The following is a 25,059-nucleotide window of genomic DNA, read 5'->3' as shown; positions in this document are numbered from 1 at the left end:
CTTTATACAATAGGTTTATATGTAACTTTTTAAGAAATTGCCAGGCTGTATTTCAAAGTGAGTATACCATTTCACATTCTTATCATTGTATGAGCGTTTCAGTTGCACCCCATCCTCAAAAACACTTAATATGGTTAATCTTACTAATTCTATGAGGTGTTACAGTGATAGTTCACTGAGGTTTAAATTTGCATTTCCCTAGTGACTAAATGATGCTCAGCATCTCTTAGTGTGTTTGCAAATCTTTTGTCTTTATTTTTTTTAGTTTAAAGATTTCCTTAGATATTCTGGATACAAAACCTTTATCAGATTATAAGAGTATGCCTTGCAAACATTTTTCCCAGTCTGGAGCTCTTCTCCCCCGCGCTTATAACAGTGTATTTTGAAGAGGATATTTTGATAAATCTTAATGAATCTACCTTTTCTTTTCTGAATTGTCTATTTGGTGTCATATCCAAAAAATCGTCCTCCAGCCCAGGCCATAACATTTTTCTGTGTTTGCATGTTCCAGAGTTTTAAGTTACATTGAAGTCTGTGGTTCATTTTTGTATTTGGTGTGAAACAGCCAAATTCACAATTTTCAAAGGCTTATCTATTTATTGTTTTTTTATATAATTGTATGATTTTAATTGGGGATAATTTTTTCGTAACTCTTTTCTACTATAATGTTTGTAAGAGTTGTTAATAGTATGTTAACTTGACCTGAGAGGTAAAAATAAGTTCCAAATGATTTGCTATTGAAATGAGTTATTTTTGTATATTTTATCATAACTTGCCTTTACTCTTTTACTTTTAAGTTAGGAGATGATGATTTTGTCTGTTGTGTGTAAAATTAATCTTAAACTCTAATAAATACAACTTTCCTAATCTTGACAGCTTGTTGGAATTACCTAGCTCATTTCATTTAAAAAAATCCTCTTATAAAAGAAAATTCTTAGATGCATCTTATAGTATTTTATGCCTGGAGAATAAAAATATATCTGGGCAAGTGTATCCTAAAATTTGTTACATGTCTTTTTAAAAAATCAATATTAAACTTATTCATTAAGATTTTGTTATTTCTAGCATGCTTGGGAGAGTATCTTCATGTATTTGTAGAGCAGAGTCTAGATTACAAGGGTAGTGTGTGACATGTGCTTCACGTGAGTGAACCAAATTGTGAAAAGAAAAATACTAACTGAGAAATTTGTTCTCAACAGCTATATCCAACTTTATGGATAATAATCCTTTATGTAATGACATAAATTCATATGTAATAAAAGAAGCTTTGGAACTGGTTTATTATTGCTGAAAAAGTCAAGCCAATCATCCTAGTGAGGCTTGAGAAATGGTATAACCAGAATTGTATCGTAAACCCACTACCATCTAGGTGATTTTAGCTTGTAACCACCATACAGGACAGACTACAGCTCCCCATCCTTTCTAGGGCTGCAAATGCGTACTGGCAATAGACAGCCTCATCTCCCCTGGAGCAGCTGGTGGTTTTGAACCCCTCCCTCCAACCTTTATGTTAGCAGCTCAAAGAGGAACTTCTAGAACCACCAGGGCTCCTCTCTTCTATAGTATGTGAGTTTAAAATACACAGTTGAGGTCCTGTGTATTTAAAAGGCTTAATTAATACCCGTTTTGCTTCTAGTCGTCAGAACCAGTTGAAGGACCAGCAGCAGCAGCAGGTGGTATCAGTGTGCCCTGACGACACGGAGTGTCTGACAGTCCCGAGGTACAAGAGAGACCTGGTTCAGAAACTTAAAATTTTGCGCCAAGAGCTTTCCCAGCAACAGCCTCAGGCAGGCCACTGCCGCATTGAGGTGTCCAGGGAGGAAATTTTTGAGGTAAACAGAGAGGTTTTATCTTAAAATGGAGTGGGGGGGGGGGGGGGGAAACTCTCTTTCCCAAGAATGCTTTTTATATTTTTTGAGGGTCATATCCGTTTTGTGTGAGGAGGTTCTCATTCATTCTTTTATTGGGAAGAATAAAGGCAGTAACATTAAGGAGAGATTAACCTATTTGGTAAACGTTGGAATGGGTTGAAGAGTGAGATGTTCTGAGTGGTTCAGCTTGGTCTCTGCATTGTACATGCTTATTTGTTCTTAAAACTGCAAATATTATCCATCCTTTATTTTCTAATTCTTCCAAAGAGTTAAAATAAACAAACCAATCCAAAATAATGATAGCAACATATGTATAAATGTGTTTGATACATCTGATGTATGGATTACTATAAGAGCTGTAAGAGCCCCCAATAAAATGATTTATTAATTAAAAAAAGAACACCCCAAAATAAGCTCAATGCCATTGAGTTGACGCTGACTCTGTGACTCTGTAGGACAGAGTAGAACTGTCCCTGTGGATTTTCAAGACTGGATCTTCACGGGGGCAGAAAGCCTCGTTTTCTCCTCTGGCGTGGCTGGTGGATTTGATGACCTTGTGGTTAGCAGCCTCATAACCCACTTATCCCAGAGGGAAGGGACTCTTAAATCAGGAAATTATTTAACTATTATAGATAGCTTACTTCCTTAATTTACTGAAAAATTCACTCTCAATGCCTTTTTCTTTGAATTCCTGCCCTACTGCCAGCTTCAGTGTTCTTACATATGCAGACGTCAAGGGCAGGGGCATTTCCACTTATTTGGGCAAAAGATGTTTGTGGGCACAGCAATCCTAAGAGATGAACTTTTTTTACTGCGAAGACTTCTGACTTTGTATTCTAAAATAAGTTTAATCTTAATGAAGATTCACATTAATGGTTGTGCTCTCTTGAAACTTCTCTCTTTTATCTTTATTTTCTGTTGGTACCTCTGGCTTAGAATTAGGTAAACATTTTTTAAATCTGCTTTTTTCTCCCAAATTGTATTTTGCCTTTAATATGATGGGGCTTCCAAAAGTTCATGGAGGAATGGAAGTAAAAGATAGTGGAATTTTTAATCAATTTTTTGAAGCCCCTTGTATGTGAGTGGATCCATTACTAAGGAGTTCCACTGATAGTTGGCCTTCAACATGATATTTCAGTAGCATTACATTCTATCCCTTTTATTTTCAAAAGTTCCATGAAGTTTTAAAACATTTGAAATTTATCCATTGATTTGATTGTTAAAAAAATTTCACTTTATTTAAATATACATGTTTTGTGGATTGAATGGGGGGGGGGAGTTTAAATAATAGGTTAAAAACACCTGATAACAATAGGATTTTTAATTTTTTTCAGGAATCATATCGACAGGTCATGAAAATGCGTCCAAAAGACCTGTGGAAGCGATTAATGATAAAATTTCGTGGAGAAGAAGGCCTTGACTATGGAGGGGTTGCCAGGTAAAGACTTGCTTATCAGTCAGTGAAATGTAGAACCTTACATAGATTTAAGATACTTCTGCAGTTTAGCTTTTTTGTCAATATTTATGTTTTAATATATTTCCAAATGTTTGCAATTATAGAGGATAACCTAATAGTAACACTCAGGATGTGGTTAGGTTACTACTGATATCAGGAAAATATTTTAGAATTTCTTAATGGATTGATTATATAGTAGAACCCCGGACCTTGACGCTAATTCATTCTAAAAGGAGCGAAGAGACGTGATGCAGTCGAGTTTTGAATCAATTTTTCCCATAAGAAATAACTGAAAATTGACTAATCCGTTCTCGACCACCAAGTTTTTACCCTAACTCTGCCTTTTTATACAAAATATTACATAGAAATTTCACAGTACAGTAAATACGTTCAGAGTTAAATAATATAATTTAAGTAAGAAACACAATATTTAAAAAAGTTTTTAACAACTACAGTATGGCCCATACCTGGAGAGTGATGAGGATCTGGATCTGTGGACACAGACGTGGAGAGGAGATACGGGAGAGACTCATTGTTTGGAAGGGGAATCCCCTTCCATAAAAATCAACTGGTAGCTGCTTTTCAGGAGTTTTTTCCCTTCTCTGCCTTTTTCACTAGGACCTGGCTGGCTTTCTCTTAAAAAAAAAAAAAATCTGTCTAATGTGGTCTGCTATTGGCATTTCCTTAATTGTTGTCTAAAAGGATTTACTAAATTATCATCTATAATATCGGTAACATAGTTAACCAGTTCCTTGTCATGATGATTCTTTTCAAAAAACTCTCTTAGGACCCATGTTTTTTTATCTAGAAACAGTACAACAAGCCACAAAAATTAAGAAAATTATAGCAAAACGCGCAGAACACAGTTGCAAAAGGTTTAAACAACATGTACTAACAATGCCAACTAATGCTGAGTGACCGAAACAGGAACTGCTTTTGTTTACAAGAATCACATGCATCGGGTCGGATTCCAATGTTTTGTTCGAGCTCCTATGCAAAATTGATGGCACATCTTAAAATATATTTATTAACAAAACATATTTTGTTATGTCTTGTTTTCTAGGGAATGGTTGTATCTCTTATCTCATGAAATGTTGAATCCATACTATGGCCTTTTCCAGTATTCAAGGGATGATATCTATACGTTACAGATTAATCCTGATTCTGCTGTTAACCCGGTATGGATTTTTAGTGATATTGATAAGGATAGTTTATTGTATAGACGTTGCTTATCTTGTCCTAATTATACCCTTTGACTCAGTAATTCTTAAAGAACATTTCCCCAAGTCAATGATTATGGATCTGTGCAGCGATTTGGGCTCAGCTGTGTTCATTGCATCATTGTAGTAATAACCCCAATTGGAAACAATATAGTTGTCCACAGAGGGGGATTACCTGTGACATAAAGCAGAATAACGTATGAGGGGATTTCAGAAAATTTCCTAGAAAAATAGAATGAAACAATAATGGAGTTTTCCCACGAGCTTCTTGAAGCCCCCTTCTACATTGTTGAAGGAGTGCTGGTGGTGCTGTGGGCTAGCATTGAGCTGCTAAGTGCAGGTTTGTAATTCAAACTCCACTGCTGCTCCAGGAGAGAAAGGTGAGGCTGTCTGTTCCTGCGAAGGTTTACAGTCTTGGAAACCTTATGTAGAGTTGCTGTGCATGGGAATCGACTGGATGGCGGTGGGTTTTTTTCTTTCTTTTCTTTTAATCTATGGTTAAGAGCATTGATTTTGAAATTAAAGACATGGGATCATATCTTGGTCCCACCGATACTAGCTTTGTGACCTTGGGCAAATTCATTGGCTTAGTCTCAATTTTGTCACTGCTAACGATGAGAAATATACTATATAACAAATGTATTGGCATTAACCTATGCATTTTTACATTACAGTTAGTATAGTTTGTACCTTAGAGAGGAGTTGTGAGAATTACATACGACTATGTACAGCATATGTACAGTTCTGGTACAATATTAAGCACCCAGCAAAGTTAGCAGCTATTGATGACTATTATTGTTAAATTATTTCTCTGATCTTTCGATATGGCATATACTATACAACCACTAAAAAATTGTGAAATAACAGCATTGGTGATTATGATGTTAAGTGAAACAAGATTATAAAACAGAATAATACAATTTGATATTTAGATGTATAAATCTTGAAAGATTCCACACCATACTGTTGAAAGTGATTATCTCAGAAAATTAGATTTGCCTATATTTTCTGAATATTTTGTGATGCCTAGATATTACTTTTTTAAAAAGGAATCTTTAAAATGAAAAGGAATGTAATAAGATTTTATTAAAAGATAAAAGGGAGGGATTTAAAGATAAAGCTTAAGGGTTTTTCATTAAATAGAAGAATTAAAAAATACAAATAACAATACAACCTATAAGGAAAAAACAAATATATCTGAACATTGTAGAAACGCTTAAATCATTATAGGGAATTCTTTATAAAGGAGTGATATTTAGGTAATGGGTCTGCCTGAGGACCCATCCTAACCCTGCCAGTAGTGAACAGCTCACAGTTGAGTGCTTGATATGCTGGTGGGCCTCATCTCATTTTAATCCTTATGGAAAGACCCTTTCATTCCTGACAGAGGTACTCTTACTTAGTCCCATTTTTCCAGATATGGAAAATTAGGCCTCTTGGGGTTAAGTAATTTGCCCAAGAATACGTAACGATTTAGGGCTAATTTGGGATTCTAATCCAAGACTGTCACCAAATCTCAACTCTTCAGTATACTGTATAGTGTTTTGAGATTCGTGTATAATGTTTTGAGGTTCAACTACCTGGGTGGTGTAGTGGTTACAAGTTGGGTGGCTAACAAGGTCATTAGTTCAAAGCCATCCTTTGGGAGAAAGATGGGGCTTTCGTTCCTGCAAAAAGTAGCAGGCTCAGAAACTCACAGGAGCAGCTCTTCCCTACCCTGTAGGGTTGCTATGAGTTGACATAGACTCAATGGCAATGAGTTTGTTTTTTTTGGTTAGTAAAAGAAGCGGGAAATGGGTTTTTTAAAGTACTGGTTCTAAAAGACCCAGTCAGTAGGAGTGAACTGAGAGAAAGAGAACAGGTCTCTGAGTGTTATGATGAAGCTGCATCTGTAGTATAGTAAGGACTTAGTATCTAAATTGAACAAAGTGCTTTCTGCCCTTTGAGAGGGGCTTTGACCCTTATGTAATACATTATTTTATATAGATATAAAGACTTTTGAGCTTGTGTTGTAAAAACACTTCCTAATCTTCCGTGAGCATTATGATAACATATTCCATTTAATTAGTTGGGCATCACTGTATAATTTTGATATCTGCCCCAAAATATGTGTGTTTAAATATTTACTTTTTGTTAAAAGTTCCCTAGGTACTTTGTAACTTGAATATTTCTGTAAACATTTTTTAATTCCAGGAGCATTTATCCTATTTCCACTTCGTCGGCCGGATCATGGGAATGGCTGTGTTTCATGGACATTACATTGATGGTGGCTTCACCTTGCCTTTTTACAAACAGTTGCTTGGGAAGTCGATTACTTTGGATGACATGGAGTTAGTTGATCCAGATCTTCATAACAGTTTAGTGTGGATACTGTATGTATTGAATCCTGTATCCATTTTATTAGAATTTCTGATTTTAAGAAAGATACTTGGTATACAAAGTAGATGTGCATTTTTATTTTGAAAACTGTGCATAGACAATAATATTAGGAGTGGTTGTAAGTTAGTATTATTACTTTTAAAAGGAAACCATCTAGTGTACTCTATTAGAGATCCTTTCGTCTGTGTGATGCAGGGTCTATTCACCCTTGGACATAAGAGAATCAGGAATTCCTGCTGCCATTGCCTTTCATGAAGTGGTGATCTTGAAACCAGGCTTTTTAAAAAGAGTGTCTGTAAAAACGTAAGGAGTTCTAGTGGCTTAGTGGGTCATGCACTGGACCTGCGGTTGGAAACCAGGTGCCCTGAGGGAGAAAGGTGGGGCTCTTACTCAAGGAAAAAGCCAGTTTCAGAAGTCCCCAAGGCAGTTTTTTCTCTGTCCTACAGGGAGACTATGGGTCAGAGTTTGAGATCTGTAAGAACTGGCTGTTGGGGAACTGATGAAGATAACACGGGTGATGCTTACTGTTACAGACTCCACAAGTAGCTTTCTCCCTGGGGATGCTCAGCTCTTTGGTCCCTCGGAGGCACACGCAGACACTCACACAGGACATCGCCCACACGAGCACCACAGGGGGAATTCTCCTGTCTTGGTGGGCCTAACACAGCCTGCCTGTGCTCTTCCTCATCATTCAGGACGTGAAGTATGCCCAGTATTTCTGGAAGTTAAAGCCGTTCAACTTTTCTGCCCAAGAACCAAGTGGTTTGGGTGAATAATAACAGGATTCTGCCTTATATTTGTAATGTCACAAAGTAGTTTATCTCTCAACAGTTCATGCATCAACAGAATCTGCATCTTAGGTTTCCCAGCTAAGCAACTTTTTTTTCCCCCCTTAGTGAGAATGATATTACAGGTGTCTTGGACCATACCTTTTGTGTTGAACATAATGCATATGGTGAAATTATTCAACATGAACTTAAACCAAATGGCAAAAGTATCCCAGTAACTGAAGAAAACAAAAAAGAATATGTCAGGTAGGCACTTCTGTGTTCTCAAAACTGGGGATTTAATTATTGAACAGCTTGGTGTTTAGGCAGTGTTACTCATTGCTACAAAATGGGCTATAAAGAATGTAGTGGCTTAAACAATTATTTTACTGTTTCTCACACTGTAAGAGGTCAGTACTGTGGGATAGCACATCATTACTCAGATGCTGTCTGCTGGGACTGAATTGTCACGGTGGTCTCTGCTCGTATCTCATGGCTCAAATGGGGTCACTGTTAGGGCTTTAGTTTTTACTGTGGGCTGGGTTCTGCTTATATGGGGGCAGGGCCTGCTTCCTTTCCTCAAAGCCCCTCCCTCCCCAGATGAGAAGCATACTTCTCAGAGCACAAAAGCTAGCAAATCTTCCTAAGGCCTAAACCTGTGTGACAAGAGCCTGTCAGCAGGCCAGCGACAGTTTGGCTGCTACAGGGAGCTACACAGAGCACTGCTGTGCTCTATGACATGGCTCCTTTACGTGGGTTATTGGCTCCAAATAAGCCTAGAAATAAATCTCATCAGGGTTTTTACTGATGAAAACATTTTATCATCTAATGCATGCACCATATAGATCTTGACCTTATAACTCTATATAGGTAATATGTTTATAGACAGACTCATCTCAGCTCTAGTAAACTTTCTGTTTACTGGAGGAAGTAGGAGTTCCTCTGATTGGAAGAGATGCATTATCTCTACTGCTTTTGCTAGTTACCACTTTGTATCAGATTGAACTGCTCCACAGCTCAGGATCCATTTATCCCTATTAGTCGGAGACTCTTTTAGACTAAATTTGAAATGCTAGATGAGTGTTAAGTGCAAGGTTGTTGATGTAGGCAGTCACTCATAATAACTGGAGCTGAGTGTATATGATCATCTAAATCCCTTGCCCAATTTTTGTAGGCTCTATGTGAACTGGAGGTTTTTACGAGGCATTGAGGCTCAATTCCTGGCTCTGCAGAAAGGATTTAATGAAGTAATCCCCCAGCATCTGTTGAAGACATTTGATGAAAAGGAGTTAGAGGTCAGTGCATTAACATTAAGGCAGTGGCTAGTGGAACAAGATAAAGTTGCGATTTATCTTATTTTTTTATTTAAAAAAATTTTTTTAATCTTATTTATTCTATTGCCCTTTCTTGTTCTGAACTCTGATTTCCTGTCTTATGTACACATTCTTGTGATTTACTTAGTTCAATCACATTAATTGGGCCCCACCATATTAGAGTTTATTTAGATAAAGTCCATTAGAGTTTCTTTAGATAAAATTCTAGCCCATTGATTTTATATTTGCTTTAAAAGGGGACATGATCATAGAGGAAATAATTAAAACATTCAGGATAAATTCTCTGAATATCCTTAGATTCTTCCTGTTAAGTAACAGTGTCAGTCTTTTATTTTTCACTTAAAGTTGGTCTTCAACTGAACTCAGGTCTGGTTTTATAATTAAGTTCCTTAATAAATTTCCACTGAAGTCATTTGAAAAAAAATTTTAAAAAATTTTTTTACCAAACTCTTACTACCATTTAGTTGATTCCAACTCATAGTGTCCCTGTGATGTCACTTTGAAGACTAAAGTGCACCTGACCCATGCCGTGGTATTTTCATTTACTTCATATGCATGTGAAAATTGGACAAGAATAAGGAAAATAGCACAAGAATTCATTCTAATGATGGTATGGGTAAAGAATACTGAAAGTGCTACAGACTGAGAGAAGAACAAAGTGCTGGTGCCCAGCTACCAAAAGATATAGCACCTGAAGCCTTAAAGACCTGGAGATAAACAAGCAGCCAGCTAGCTGAGAGACAACAAAACCCACACGGAAGAAGCACACCAGCCTGCCCTTACTCGATCGCTAAGGACAAAGGTGGGGGGTGGGGTGGGGGGGCATTAGCAAAAGTGGTGAAGAAATCAGATGGTGCCCGGCTATCAAATGATACAGCATCTGGGGTCTTAAAGGCTTGAAGACAAACAGGTGGCCATCCAGCTAAGAAACAACAAAACCCACAAGAAAGAAGCACACATTAGCCTACCCCGACACGAATGCTCAAGACAAAGTGGGTACATAAGCAAATGCGGTGAAGAAAGCTGATGGTGCCAAGCTGTCAAATTACACAGAATCTGGGGTCCCACATGCTGGAAGATAAACAAGGGGCCATCTAACTGAGAAACAACAAAGCCCACATGGAAGAAGCACACCAGCCTGTAAGATGACAAGGTGGCAAAGGGGTCAGGTATCAGGCATCAAAGAGCCCCCCCACCAAAAAACACCCCATAACCATTGTGAATGAGGGGGAGTGCAGAGTGGGGACCCAGGGCCCATCCAGGGGAAATTGGACATCCCCTTGCAGAAGGGCTGCGGGGAGGAGAGGAGTAAATCAGAGTGCAGTATAGTAACGATGAAATATGCAATTTTCCTCTAGTTCTTAAATGCTTCTCCCCCCCCACTACCATGATCCCAATTCTACCTTACATATTCAGCTGGACGGGAGGATGTGCACTGGCACAGATAGGAACTGGAAATACAGTGAACCCAGGACAGATGAACCCCCCAGGAACAGTGGAGAGAGTGGCGACAGCGGGAGGGTGGAGGGAAGGTGAGGGAGAAAGGGGGAACAGATGACAAGGTCTAAATATGGCCTCCTCCCTGGGGGGACGGACAGCGGAGAAGTGGGTGAGGGAGACGTTGGATGGGGTAAGATATGATAAAATAATAATTTATAAATTATCAAGGGTTCAGGGGGAGGGGGGAAAAGGAGCTGAAACCAAGGCCTCAAGTGTAAAGCTGGTGTTGTGAGAATGATGAAGTCAACATATGTACTAATGTGCTGGACACAAATGACATATGTACGGATTGTGATGAGTTGTATGAGCCCCTAATAAAATGATTATTTAAAAAAAAAAAAAAAAACCAAGTGCTGTATCTTGGAAGAACCAGAATGCTCCATAGAATGTAGTACGGCAAGACTTTGACCAGTCCATGGAAAAGGATATGCTAAAGGAGAAAGTTGGTAAAAATGTGAAAGACAGTCAAGAAGATGGATTGACACAGTGATTGCAACAGTGTACCTAATGATTGTGAGGGTGGTACAGGACCAGGCGGTGTTTCACTCTTCTGTGCAATGTCACTATGAGTCCGTACTGACTAGTTGGCACCTAACCACCACCACCACCACCACCACCAGCACCAACACCACCACCCAGCATTCCATATTTACATAGTTGTAGCGTAAACATTTCAAGACTACACATAATGTAAAACATGACTGTATGTATTAATTGCAACCATTTATCTCCTTTTAACTAAACCTGTTAAATAAATCTTAAAAAATTGGCTTGCTCAGTACTCTCTCCCTTTTTGTTTGTGGTTGAATTGTTCAATAGTGAAATGGGTAAGAGGAAATGATCATAGTATAGAAGAAGAAAACCTTAGTAAGAATGCAGTGAAGTTAAAATATAAGCTTTTTTCATTATTTTATATAAGGAGTGAAGAATTTGGCCCTATAATTACCACTCCTTTGAAAGAAAAGCATTTAGAGAGGTATCTTTAGTGTTATACATATACCCGTAATTCTATTTGAATAGCCTCTTCAGTGTTCCATGCGACTCGATTCAGTAAAATCTTTGGAACCTTGGAGATTTTATGCAGTAAGGGTAGAGTTTACATATTCTAATAAAATCATTCCAGTTTTCAGGGGGAAAATAATCTATACTTTAGTGTTATACTGGATTAACAAAATTAATTCTAAAATTTAGGATTGTAAATTCCATTTTATTATATGTTATACATATTGAAATTCACCATAAACATCTTTGTAAGATGTTTGGACCCTTAGGAGATGTTACTATTAACACCATCAAAAAGTTTAACTCGAAGGATCTTGCATCAACATGCCAAGCATTTGCTTTGTCTGTGCCCAAGTATATTTTCTGCTTGGGTACACTTTTAAGGCTATGAGTTGATCGCATTAACTCATTTAGTCAACACAATCTTTTGAGTGCCTGTGCTAAACACAGGAGTTGTGGATTAGAAGTTGTTGCCAACCTACCACAGAGGACATGAGCCCAAGGGAGGGACCCACACCCCAGATCACAAAGCCAGTGAGTGTTGAACCCATAAGTGAGGCCCAACTAAAAATGGTGTTTACTCTTTGGGTCTCATTTTGTGCTCGTTTATTAATTATTATTATAACTAGAATTTTATTATGATTTATGACTTATCGACCTGCTCTGTCCAGCGTGAGGCTGGGCAGAGAACCTGCAGAGTTGTGATCTGTAAAGTGTTGGGAAATAGAGACCCTTAAAGTCTCACCCCAGACTCACCGAATTAGTCTCTGAGCAGAGACATGGTGTGTATAGTTGGAAAAGTTCTCTAGGTGATTCTGATGGGCACTTTTGATTAAGAGCTAACACTGCAAATCAGAGTTCCGTTTTTGAGGTGTTTGGGGCATAATAATTTTGGCTTCCACTGACTTATTATTTCTGTAACTTGCTAGCTCATCATTTGTGGACTTGGGAAGATAGATGTTAATGACTGGAAGGTGAACACCCGGTTAAAACACTGTACACCAGATAGCAACGTTGTGAAGTGGTTCTGGAAAGCTGTGGAGTTTTTTGATGAAGAGCGAAGAGCACGGCTGCTTCAGTTTGTGACAGGGTCATCTAGGGTGCCTCTGCAAGGCTTCAAGGCTTTACAAGGTACCGGAGCGGGGGCTGCCCGTAGTCTACTTGTGTAGTGTCTTACAAACCGTGTGCTCTCATATCTGGTTACCACCTTCTCCTTCCTCACCTCTGTTCCTCCCCAAAGCCTTTTTAGCTGTCTTCTGTGTTTGCAGGCAGGAGAGTATGTTATATATGGCATGTGGGATGCTCAACCTTTTGGGTTTTGCTCACTTTTTTTTTGTTGCAATTCTCGTAGGGAAGCCACCTACTTCCAAGTTCAACATAGCTAAGCGTTTACCCCATGCTATGCCTCTTTCCTCTCCTTTTGTTCTTTTAATAGGAAGACTCAGCAGGAGCAGTGGAGGGTGGCATTGACTTGGTCAGAAGCACTCTGAGTTACGGCATGGCATCACACCATTTATTTACAACCTTTTCCATTTTAAGAATCAGTTCCATAAAATTAAACCATTCCCTGTGGGCTGATTTGCTCATCTCCGAGATGCTTCCTGGTGGCCCTTGCTTCCTTCTCTCTCAGCCCCTTAGTTTGTGGTGACACAGAGCAGAGACCAGCGTATCCAGCTGTGCTGCCTGCTGCGCCCAGGAGGAGCACTCGCTTTGAGTTGTTTTGCACTGACTACCTGTATGGAGAATTCCTTTCTTGCTGAAATTTATTCTCTAGGCTGCTTTTCTTTTCCAGTCCAACTTGAGTTCTGAAACCTAACTTTGCACCATGTTATCATCGCTTCAGATCTACAAGTGTCTGTGTTTCTTCTTGGCCTTGTCTCAGTTGCTAGTCATCTTTTGGGATGTTAATTTGTACAGAGGGTGGAAGTTGGCAACAATTTCAGTCAGGAATTTTCCCCCCTCAGGTTGAAATGCTGGGCTGTTAAAGAATCCAGGTTTATCTAAGGGTCATGCCCAGCTTTTTCTTGCTTCCTGTGGTAGCTTGGGTGTGGGTTGCTCAGCATTCTCCTGACGTTGTGTGTGTGTATGTGTGTGTGTTTTATTTGAAGAATCATGAGTTGACCCACTTTGACTTTGTCTGCAGGTGCTGCAGGCCCACGGCTCTTCACAATACACCAGATTGATGCCTGTACCAACAACCTGCCAAAAGCTCACACTTGGTAAGGTATTTGTTAGCCCCTTTATCTGCTCCCTGTAGGTATTGGCTTCTTGCAGATTGGACTCTCAATGGATTGTTCTTACTCCTTTAAGAGTATCTAGTCACTTCCAACTTACGGTGCCCCCTACAGGATAGGCAAGAACCTTTTTTCCTGTAGAATGGTGGGTGGGTTCCAACGGTCAACTTTTGGTCAGCAGGAGAGCGTGAGTGCTTAAACACTGTACCAGCAGAGCTAACCCCAAAACAACAAACGAATGCTAAGTGACTCTTTGATTTAGATGCTGAAATTATTCTGAGATTAGTAGGAGCCCCCCAAGGAGATAGTCTCTATTTTAGAGGCTGTGTAGCATGCTGAGTGAGAGTAACTTGGCTGTAGTAGTAGAGGTTTCCTCTGCCCGTGTACTTATTTGAATGATTGGTACAAAATCTGGTTTGCTCTTATTCACAGCTTCAATAGAATTGACATTCCACCCTATGAAAGCTACGAGAAGCTGTATGAAAAGCTGCTAACAGCCATCGAAGAAACATGTGGATTTGCTGTGGAATGATGACATCCAGGATGACCCCAGGACTATTTTATGCCCCTGATCAACAGCCTCCTTTCAGCAAAGTTTTGAAGAATGCTGAAATACAGAACTCCCATCCCCCTACCCCCTTTTTAATTTTAGGACACTGTGAGGGGAAAGGACGATTTTGAAATTCCTTTTTGAGGGGAAAAAAAAGGTCTTTATGCTTTGCCATGAGGCCACATTCAGCTGCTATTTAAAATTGATATCTTGAACCTAAAGAATGCTGACTTTTCCTACATTTCCAGAGTTAGGCAGTATTCGACACGTAAAGACTACTACTATTTTTATAAAAGGTAATCTATTCAAATCGCTTCACAGATTTCAAGTTTCTGAACCATCAAGACAACTTCAGCGGTCGGTACAAGTCACGTTTCAGTTTAATTGGATACATGATTTTTAACAGCTCCTGTACTTGCTCTTTGTAAAAATAAAATAAATTTATTTTGGATTATTCTAACTTTGTAAAAAAATTGGTTAAAAGAATCATCTTTTATGAAATTAAGCCACTTACATGTTTAATTACAGTTTTCCTATAGCAAAGCATTCTATTTTGCATTATATGTTTTAACCTAGCCTAAGTGAGTCTTTTTTATATTTTTCAAGCATGAGTTTCTTGGATTACAGCTGTAAAGATTTGGGTGTCAAAATCCTAATGCAACCACTTAGTCTAAATGTATGCGTTTGATACAATAAGAATCTGTGTTCAGGGGCTCCCTGTTTAAGAGACATAAAAATAACAGCAACAAATACCATTTTTTAATCTGAAACCAATATGATCAGGTGTTTTGGATTTATTTTTCATCTTACATAGAAATACTGCATTTTTTTATAGCTCCTGAGAGCATGTGGATGGGATGGGAATGTCCATTCTTTTTCTGGATCAGCTTATCTTCGATAAATACTATTTCTATAAACCAAAGTCTCCTATGACAAATGCACCTAATTTATACTCTTTTAATTAAAGCATCAGTTTCTATGAAGTAAACCATCCTGAATCTTTTTTTTCCCCTGCCCTGCTTGTGACATTTAAAAAAAAATGATGAAAAAGGAAAAATTCACTAAAGGTTATTTAGCAAACTTAGAAAGTCCTGCTTTTACCTAACAAAATGAAGTGGAGAAGTGGTCCTGGCGGTATATGGGGCGTGAATAGTACCTAAACAGTGCTTATAACTAACTCTGTGGGATAAATTATTTTTTAACTAAAGGGTTGATTTTTGAAGTCAAGGAAGCCCTTTTCCTTTAGTGTTGAAAATCAACTGAATTTGAAATGTCCAGATTTGGCTTTTCAGGGTATGTGGCCTATTGCATGATCCAGAAGACACCTAGAACCTCTAGGGTGAGGGCTTAGAAAATTTGAAACCAAAAAAAAAAAAAGAAAATTTGAAACCATGAGTGGATTTTTCAATTCAGCCATTACAAATCTGCACCGTGTGTGGGTGTGTTAATCCCAACACCAACCGTTGGGAAGGTAGTATTGAAATTATCAAATGAGTAGATCCTTTCGTTCCTACTCAACATACTTCCTGTGATGGAGTGGTTGTCTATGCTTCTTGGGACCTTGACCTCCAGAGTAAAGGTTCCAGAGAGAACAGGGGCCTCTTAAGTCCTAGGCTGTTCACACAGCGCAGCTGGATTTTCACTCTCGTGCATTGGGATTCCAAGTAAGCTTTCACTGAGAGGGGGGGAAAGGGGAGATAAGGGGTGGAGATTTTGCTGCTTTAAAGAACGTTGTGTACTACCTAAGTAGTTTTATAAGTATTTAAATGTATTTCATCAGCCAAATTTGCCACAAGCAAGCTCATTGTATTCATAACTCTAACAACTGTAATGTGCTTATGTGACCTTTTTCTTCCCATTGTGTTTTACCTACTGCATTCTTAGTACTGACGACATCTTGAAACGTCCGTAGATCGCTGTACTGTTTGACCATCGGTAGTGTTCAGCTTTCACAATAGGACCTTACTGGTTGCAGGCTCATCTTTCTTGTAAAGCACTAGTGCAGCCTGTAATTGTGCCTACTCTTAGTCCTCCCGCAAAAAGTAAGTACAAGATCAACATTTTGTAGAAGCCAGGTCTGACAGGGATGCAGTAATTATGAAATGTTACTCTTAATTGCTATAATGTACAAGATAGAGCAGGCAGATATCTTTGCTTCCTGAGTGCCTTTTTAACTTTGTGATAATGATTTTTAAAAGAGCTTTAAAATAAATAGATTTCCCTTGGTTCTTACCAGTCTGTGGCATCACCACGATTTATAAACACGATTTCAGTTTCAAAATTACATTACCTGATTACTTCTAAATGGGTGCTAAGCAAACAAAAAGCCCAGCGTATCATTGCACCTCATGCTTAATGTGAATATTTATTTCTGCGTGTCCCTTTTAGCTAGGCTTTTCCATAACTATTCTAGTTATGTTCTTTCAGCTACATGGTATGTTTTACATACTGTTCCATCCTGAGTGCTTACTTATGAACAGTGGTTATTCTGTAGAGCTCATGAGCACAGAGGTGAGTTTTGTCTCCAAGGGTCTGATTTCATGGTGTAGAGTTCTTAAATAGTGCTTTGTATAGTGTACATTTCATTTGCACATAGTTTGTTGCCTTGAATGGGTTTTATTTTTACCAAGTCTGATTTTTCCTTCTTGTATTTACAGTCCAGAGCACAAGTTTCCCTTCTTTGAAAACAATGTAGCGTGTCTTCTTTGATAACACTAAGTCTGATTTGAACTTTTGGTGCATGGCTGGAAGTTAAGACAGGCCCGGCCACCTTGACAGTTCATTAGAGCAGCTCCTCTGGCTTCCGTTCTGAATCTGCAGCCTCCAGTCAATGGATGCCCTTCGTGGTATTGAACATTCTTGTTAGGATGATGACTGTACCAAATGCTGAGTTGTTCTGTTTCTAGATGTAATTAGTTCACTTAATGTAATATTCTCCCTTCTTTAAGACTGACTTTAAAAGCAAAGTTTTATCAATTTCATTGTATTTGTATTTATTACAGAGTGTTTTTAGCGTTGATATTCTTTGTATTGTCACTCAGCTGTTACATGAGCTTTATCAATAACATCTGTGTAAATGGTCTTTAAAAATTAATGTATTTGCCCATGCCGAAATCGAGCAATAAAATGAATGCTGTTTTCACTGTCACAGCATCAACATTTATAAAGAATATCGAGTTTGTAATGCATTGCTTCCCCCCCAAATATCTGATTGGCTCTGTGAAGGGTGACAGCATAAGACGGAGGAGCTCAGGGAAAATGATGACCTGTTCCAGGTGGTGCCTGTGTCACACTACAGAGCTTCAGGGAGTTCGGGGTGGGGGTGGGGGAGGCGCTTGTCCCCATGCAGAGCAGCAACGGGTGCTCATTTCCACCTACTGACAGCTGATCAGTAGACAAAAGGACTGCTGGCAATTGTGAGAGGTTGGGTCTGAGGCCAGCCCTAGAGCAGTGCCTTTCAGGGCTTGGAGAGCAAAACTAAGGCACAGGGGCCCTCCTGTTTGCTTTCCCTACGTTAACCTTAGAAGTAACTTCATGTTCTCTCCGGGTCATGATTCAGATCTCTATAAATGATCCTGGGTAAGCAGACAGCTCACTATGTGGGTGGAGAAGGAGTACGGAGTGTTAAGCTTTTCATCCAGAATGTAGGGACACAACAGAACAAAACCTGTCTGGGAAAACACAGTGGTAGTGGTAGCAGTGGTTATTATCTCAAATTTCTAAAGTTAATGAACGTTCAGGATTTTAGTATAAAATAGTATTTTTAAAACCTGTGAATGATTACCCAAACCTTCTAGCTACTCTCTGAAGGGTTTCCTGTCCTATGGTGCTGAAAAGCTTGTTCCTTCATTATAATGAACATTAACCATGTATTTGTACTTTAGACCCCACGTGCTATCAACAGACCGAGAGCATAGTAACAGGATAAGCCAAAGCAAATCTGTTGCCACCAAACTTAGAGACACCTAATTAGACAAGTAGAACTGCTGGCTCCCTAGGGCTTGGAATCTGTAAGAAAGCTGAATGCCAGGCTCGAACCCCTGGTGGGTTTGAACCTCTGACCTTTGAGTTAGTAACCTAGCACTTGACCACCAGGGCTCCGGGTAACAGGATAAAAAGAATCAGTATACCAGAAAAAGGGTGATAGTCTTATATTAACACTTTCAGCAAACTAGATTTCATTTACACATTCTATGCTATTGGAAGTTTTTGTTTTTAGCTATTGAAGTTTTATTAGGTTGCTTGCTCTAAATATGACTCTATTCAACTAATAATTGGATACCCCCCCTACTCCATGCCAAGCTGTGTACAAGCTTTGGTTAGTTGTTGGAAAATGGAACTTTCCAAATTCATGCTCTTAACCTGTGTCTCACTCAGTAGAGGCTGAAGTTCATACTTGGATGCTCAGAGCTGTATGTGCCCGGCTCATAGTCAGTTGTGATGGGAGCAAATGCTAATCAGAGCCAGCTGCACATTTCACCTTAAACCTGCAGCCTCAACCCCACAAATGTGTGGTAATGAGCATGCCTATATAATGCACACATGAAAGCAGCAACCTGTCCTACAGACGGTGAGCAGCCTGAGGCAAGGCTAGACTTGGTGGCCTTGTTGCTCCTGCTGCTTCCGAACCTGTCTGAAAATTGGAGGCTGATCACCTTTAGAGACCACTCATTTCTTCCCAAGATATGAACGGCAGAAACAGGGACGTTCAAGAAACAATTAACTCTAAATAACTCAGGAACTAGAGGGTGAAAAGTTGAAAAGTTAAAGGCCATTCAAGTTTGGTGTTTTCAGGACAAGAATTTCCAGCTTAATTCAGCTGGATGCTGTTTGGAATGGCTGGAAATACCAGCTAAAACACATTTCAGCATGAGTGGTTTGGGAAGCTAATGAATTATGAGGGGCCTTTGGCGTTCATAGATGCGATTCCCTCCCCCCACCCCCCTTTTAACCTACCCACAGTAAAAGGCCTGAGAAGCTGGCAGCGCAGTTGAGGCTTGCTAACAAAGAACAAAAGGAACACATTTTAAGAAAACAATTTTTATTTTTAAATTCATAAAAAGTACTGTGATGAGTACATAGATAAGGCATTTAAAAAAGGCTCTTCTGGTTTAGACTGTTTCCTGATTCAATTCTCACTGTGCTCTAGTAAGGAGTCCTAGAAACGTGCCTTGCTGAGGCCTGGCCTCTCGGTCATGAATGCATACTGTACTGAAAGGAAGCTAGATGTAGCCGGGATTTGAAGCGCTCAGCTTCCAGTTCCCGGAAGAAAGCGTCATCTTCATTTTGTGTTATCAGGTTCTGCAGCTGGTGAATTTCCTTCTCCATTTTTGATCTCAGCTCCCTCTTCACCTTGTGTAACGTCTGAAAGAGAAGTCCTGGCGTCCTGAGACTGACAACGTAGTCTAGGCCATTCAAGCACCCTGCTCATCAAGTACCACCCCTGATTTTAATAATTTCGCAGCTCTTACCAGCGTCCTAAACAGGTACGGCTAAAATCACAGGATGAATGCCTTAGATAACAGCTACTTATGTTTAAATTGATTTTGTATTCACTCCTTTGAGAAGGTATAATACAGTTTTCTATTTCTGGAAAATGTAAGTAGATAACTTAATACCTTGTTATTTATTACCTGAGTCTGACATTTCTCTCTGGTTTTGAGTTCTTGGCGTTCTTTCGATATGGCTTCTGCCAGCAAAGAAAACTATAGGGAAGGGAAAAACAACATGTTTGTAGCCCATGTGATAGGTCTTACATTTCATATTCACCTGCTTAAAATATTTAACAGAAGTAAAGCAATATAGATTCTGCACTGTGGTTCAACACTAGCCTAAATTATTTTCGTTTCGGTTTCAGTCTTAAGAGGAGGACAGCCAACCTACAGTGAAATGTCCTGAGTGGACTTCTTTGCAGCATACGAAGCTGACCTGATGCAGGTGTCCAGGTTAAGCCAGCAAAGCCAGTGCGCCCCCTACCTGGTCTTTGTAGTAGTTCTCCATCGAGTCCAGCTCATTCTGGTGCTGTCGCTTTTGCTCATCTCGCTTTTCTTTAGCATAGTTTCTCAGGTCCCGCAATCTTTGCTTCTGGATTTGTAAACCTTCTTCGAATAGTTTCTTAAATATCTGTTATTTAATCATAAAAAGAAAGTTAAGACACTGAGTAATATAATCACTTTGCCCAATTAGAGATGCATACTGATTATATTTTGCAGACTTATTTTTCATAACAGCTATCCTGAGATAATTAGTTTAGTTACGTGGCTACTACCCCAAAACGAGTCCCTGTGCCCATCAGCAGACACGCCATTATCCCCTGCCTCTACAGCCACTCGCTTCTCTCTCTCGATTGACCTATTCTGGCCATTTCATAGAAGTGGACCATATAGCGGTCTTTTGTATCTTGCTTGTTTCAGTTACCATATCCATTGTGTAGAAGTGCTTCACTTCTTCTTATGGCAGACTAATACTCTTTTTTAAGGATATTTTATTTATCCATTCATTAGTTGGTGAACAAATTTGGGTAGTTTTTTGCCATGCTGAATAATCCTGCTATGAATATGTATGTATAGATTTTTGTGTAGATGTATACCTAGGAAGTAGAATTGCTGGGTCAAAAGGTCAGTGTATGTTTATTCTTTCAGAAACTCCCTAATTGTTTTGCAAAGCAGCTGCCCTGTTTTACAGTCCAACTAGCTCTGTGTGAGGGCTCTGGTTTCTCAGCATCATTGCCGACAGTCTGTCTTTTTGGTTTTGGCCATTCTAGTAGTTGTAAAGTAGTATCTCATTGTGGTTTTGACTTGATTTGCATTTTTGTAATGACTCGTGTTATTGAGCATTTTTCACGTACTCCAAAGATTCTTGACTCTTTCAGAAAAGAATTCTCAAGCAGACATGTATGTAGGACAAGGACCCTGAGCAGAAATACATGCTGTGAACACATGTGAACTGAGGGTGAGGCAGGTGCCATCTGATTGTTGTCTTAGGTGCCATTAAATCAGTTCCAACTCATAGCAGCCCAACGAACCCCCACCCCCACCACCTGGTCCTGCACCACCCTCACAATAGTTGCTGTGCTCACGTGAGACCACTGTTGGCAGCTAATGTGTCAATCCATTTCCTTGAGAGTCTCTTTTTGCTGACACTCTACTTTCCCAAGCATGATTTCTTTCTCCAGGGACTAGTCCCTGTGGGAGTATGTCCTAAATATGAGAGACAAGCCTCACCATCCTCCCAGCTGCAGAGTTTTCTGGCTATACATCTTTGAAGACAGATTGGTTTGTTCTTCTGGCAGCCCGCCATATATGTAGTATTTTTCATCAACACTGTAATTCAAAGGTATCAATTCTTCTTCACTCTTCCCTTATTCATTGTTGAGCTTTTGCATGAGGTGAATGAAAGAATGGCCGTGGTCAGGCGCACCTTAGTGCTAAAAGGGTCTTCTCTTTGCCCTTTAACATTTTAAATATATCATTTGATTTCTTTTTTTTTAAATCATTTGATTTCTTGACTGCTGTTCCCATGGGCACACATTGTGGGTCCAAGTGAAGTGAAACTTGACAGCTGCAATCTTTTCTCTGCTTGTCATGATCCTGCTTACTGGTCCAGTTGTAAGGATTTTCTGAGTTAAGTTGAGGTATAAGTCAGATTGAGTCGTGGGTCCTCATCCATATGCTTTTTGTTTCAAGTCCTTTAGGCTTTCAGCAGGCAAGGTTGTGTCATCTGCATATCAAAGGCTATCACTGAGCCTTCTTTCAATCGTGATGCCTCCTCCTTTATATAATCCAGTTTGAACGTACAGATTGAATAAGTATGGTGAAAGGATACAATCCTGACTGACGTACACCTTTCCTGATTTTAAACCACATAGCATTCCCTTGTTCTGTTCAAACAACTGCCTCTTGATCGATTCCAAATGAACATAATGAACGTAATGAAGTGTTCTGGAATTTCTACTCTTCACAGTGCCACCTCTAATTTGTTAGGGTCTGTGCAGTCAAATGTCTTTGCACAATCAGTAAAACTTGGGTAAACCTCTTTCTGGTATTCTTTGCTTTCAGGTGTCTGACTTGGCCACAGTCAAACAAACCGTTCAGAGGGTTTGAAGTTGCCTGGCTGTCCTCCTGGTTCTGAGAGCCCTGCCCATCATTAGCTCTATTTCTTAAATGCTGAAAGCCTTAGGGGTGCCCTCCTCTGGAAAAGAGAATAGGACTCTCTCCAGAGCAGCCACTTACATAAATACTATTTTACTCCTGACTCAAATCTATTACCAGTTTGAGATTCTGAAAGAGGACACATTTCAGCTCAGAACAAGACAACAAATATTTTGAGGAAAGAAGGGCATCTGCTCTCACTGTTCCTGATTTGATGTGGTTTCTGCAGTCATCTCATCACACCTGTCCCAGAACATGCGCGCAAGTCCCTAGAGCAATTGTATTCGAGAGTTGCTAAGTGTAGGGTGGAGGTCAGAGAGAATGAAACTTCCCAGTGCGATGAGGGCTGTGGGGACTGGGCACAGACACAGATGCACTACGAGTGAGGAAGGGAAGCATCGGCAAGTAACTCTCAGTTTGTATTTGAAGACTTGGACTTGTATTATGGATTTTAACTGACAAGAATCACAAAAATGGAGATCCTGAAAGTTAATGGTAAGATTAACTTCTTAAATAGGCCTGGACAGAAAAAAAATTACTTACCATTTCTTCCCGGGTTCTCATTCTCATCATTTTTGCCCGCAACTGAACTCTATAATCATCGTAGTATCTGCGGGCGCGGACTATTTGTTGCCGATTCTCTTTTATCTTTGATTGAGTCAGCCTCTGCCTATTAATGCGATCCTTGAAGTCTTGCTAGGAAATGGATAAAGAGGTAAGGGTGGAAGGCACACAGCCTTGGAGTTCTCATCTACCTGACTTCCCACCAAAGTAACAAGCTAGGTCTGGGGGGGGCAGGCATTTTCTGCGAAAGGCTGGTGGCTCGAAGTTCTCACTGCTGCAGCAAGCAGCAATGACCCTGCACCCTCTGGGTAGATCCACAAGTCTCACCTCCCTGTTCCACTTGGGGTTTCGAGAGCTCCCACTGGCTGCCAGCCTCAAAAAAGAGGAAGTGCCCTCTTTCAAGCTTGAGTTTCCAAGAGTATTGAGCCAAAAGTAAAGATTACACTAAAAGGGTTTCTATGAATCACTGAACTTGGTTTGTTCCTTAGAAGTTGGACAAGACTAGCAAAGTAGTGACACAGATTGTGTTCAGATTATGTTTTCCCCTTTCCCTACTCAAGTACTGCATGCACGCTTGAGATGCCATCCCCTTATTTCTGGAGTTGTTTAGGATGATAGTTCTCCTGGCTTATCTCTACTCCATGCCCGACCAGAGGCTTTTACATCTCTTCCTTTGCCTTATGAGAGGGCTTCAAAATGATTGTGGAAACACTCCATTATCTTTTAGTTCTATTTTCCTATAAACTTTCAGAAGTTCTCTCTTACTATCTTCTCTCCCTTCACTGTACTTGAAAAAGGATATTGTGCTAAGTATAATTTCCAGTCCAAATACAATTGTTAGCTGCTGTGGCAACCTCATGATGGGTTGTGGGTTGGGCTGTGGTGTTCCAGTGTTTTCATGGGCTGATTTTCAGCGGTAGATCAGACCTTTTGTTCCAAGTCCATCTTAGGCTGGAAGCTCCCCTGAAACCTGGTCAATAGCATAACAATATACAAGCCTCACTGACCAGACGGGTGTGGTTGTGCATGACGTGCACTGACTGGGACTCAAACCTGGGTCTTCCACATGGAAAGCAGGAGTTCTACCACTGAACCACCAATGCCCCTTAAATGACAATGCAGGCTGATAAGCTACCCAGTTCTTTACATGGGGTCTAAGGAAGGTGAGAAAATCAAAAGCATTATGTTAACAACCAGCAGGCCCCAAGAAGGGGCTGTGGAAGCATAGGCCCAAACCGAATTGAAAACTCCATCTTGCTTCTTAACTTACAGTGGGACCCCGGGAAAGCTGGGTATAACATCTCACCACTTCAGCTTCCAAATTTCACAGCACACATCCACTCCATTGTTTCTATACAGACTAAATGAAACCGTGTGCAAAGCACCTAGCACCTTCCTCCTCACCACTGTTGGAAAGCCCTAGATACTTCCTCAAGCAAATGTTGAAGATAAATGTCCAACGGTACAAATAAGCATGTTAGCTGTTAAATTCAAAATGGCAACACCAACTTGCTCTTGACATACCAGTCTCTTGTTATGTTCATATTCTTTCTTGACAAGAGCAATAAGGAGGTCATGCCTTCTTAAGGCTTCTTCTATCTATAAAAGGGGGTGGGGGCACAAGAGGCAGTGGGTTAACAAGACTGCACGTTAGAGTCTCAAAGATCTGTGCTTCCTTTCTGGTTTAGATTCCTCCTGAGCTTAAAACTGAGAGTGACTTACTTCATCTTGGAGTTTCTTCTTCGACCGTTGGTCTCCATATGCATCTTTTCTGAGCTGTTCAATCTGTGCAATTTGCTCCTTCCACATTTTGCTCAGGGTTTGGCCAGAAATGTGGAGAAATGGAAACTGCTCCAGCATCACGGGCAGGAGACTATATTCATTTAATTTTACTGCAAAGTAAAATGAGATGCTCTTAATCCGAGAAAACTTGCTGACAGCTTTCACAAGTGTTCTCATCCCCCTTTCTTGGTAGGTCAGAGCTAATCTACATGATAGGCGGTATGGTAGTTACATAATCTGTTGTCAATCT

The 25,059-nt window shown here is 39.8% G+C and overlaps 2 protein-coding genes across 3 annotated transcripts in view; one reads left to right on the top strand and one right to left on the bottom strand.

Moving 5' to 3' along the window:
* The window catches only part of SMURF2 (SMAD specific E3 ubiquitin protein ligase 2), a 42,325-nt gene extending 27,024 nt beyond the window's left edge, over positions 1-15,301 (top strand). Inside the window, exons 10-18 of the mRNA XM_045299694.1 lie at positions 1,637-1,832; positions 3,206-3,309; positions 4,391-4,505; positions 6,741-6,919; positions 7,823-7,960; positions 8,868-8,988; positions 12,459-12,660; positions 13,673-13,748; positions 14,196-15,301. Coding sequence (XP_045155629.1) covers positions 1,637-1,832; positions 3,206-3,309; positions 4,391-4,505; positions 6,741-6,919; positions 7,823-7,960; positions 8,868-8,988; positions 12,459-12,660; positions 13,673-13,748; positions 14,196-14,295 — 1,231 coding nt within the window. The 3' untranslated portion in view covers positions 14,296-15,301. The remainder of the gene's footprint in view (positions 1-1,636; positions 1,833-3,205; positions 3,310-4,390; positions 4,506-6,740; positions 6,920-7,822; positions 7,961-8,867; positions 8,989-12,458; positions 12,661-13,672; positions 13,749-14,195) is intronic.
* A 4,036-nt stretch (positions 15,302-19,337) lies between these two features.
* Positions 19,338-25,059, bottom strand: part of CEP95 (centrosomal protein 95) — a 31,970-nt gene continuing 26,248 nt past the window's right edge. For both annotated transcript variants that reach the window (XM_004707543.2, XM_045299663.1), the window contains 6 exons: positions 24,750-24,919; positions 24,552-24,626; positions 23,007-23,159; positions 20,290-20,436; positions 19,947-20,018; positions 19,338-19,677 (listed from right to left, as the gene is read on the bottom strand). In XM_004707543.2, coding sequence (XP_004707600.1) covers positions 19,507-19,677; positions 19,947-20,018; positions 20,290-20,436; positions 23,007-23,159; positions 24,552-24,626; positions 24,750-24,919 — 788 coding nt within the window. In that variant the 3' untranslated portion in view covers positions 19,338-19,506. The remainder of the gene's footprint in view (positions 19,678-19,946; positions 20,019-20,289; positions 20,437-23,006; positions 23,160-24,551; positions 24,627-24,749; positions 24,920-25,059) is intronic.

Source organism: Echinops telfairi, unplaced genomic scaffold, assembly GCF_000313985.2.
Source record: "Echinops telfairi isolate 266 unplaced genomic scaffold, ASM31398v2 ScPeMD7_7458;HRSCAF=8496, whole genome shotgun sequence".
NCBI lineage: Eukaryota > Metazoa > Chordata > Mammalia > Afrosoricida > Tenrecidae > Echinops > Echinops telfairi.
The sequence above is the reverse complement of the archived record's forward strand: the minus strand, read 5'-3'. Positions and strand labels throughout refer to the sequence as shown.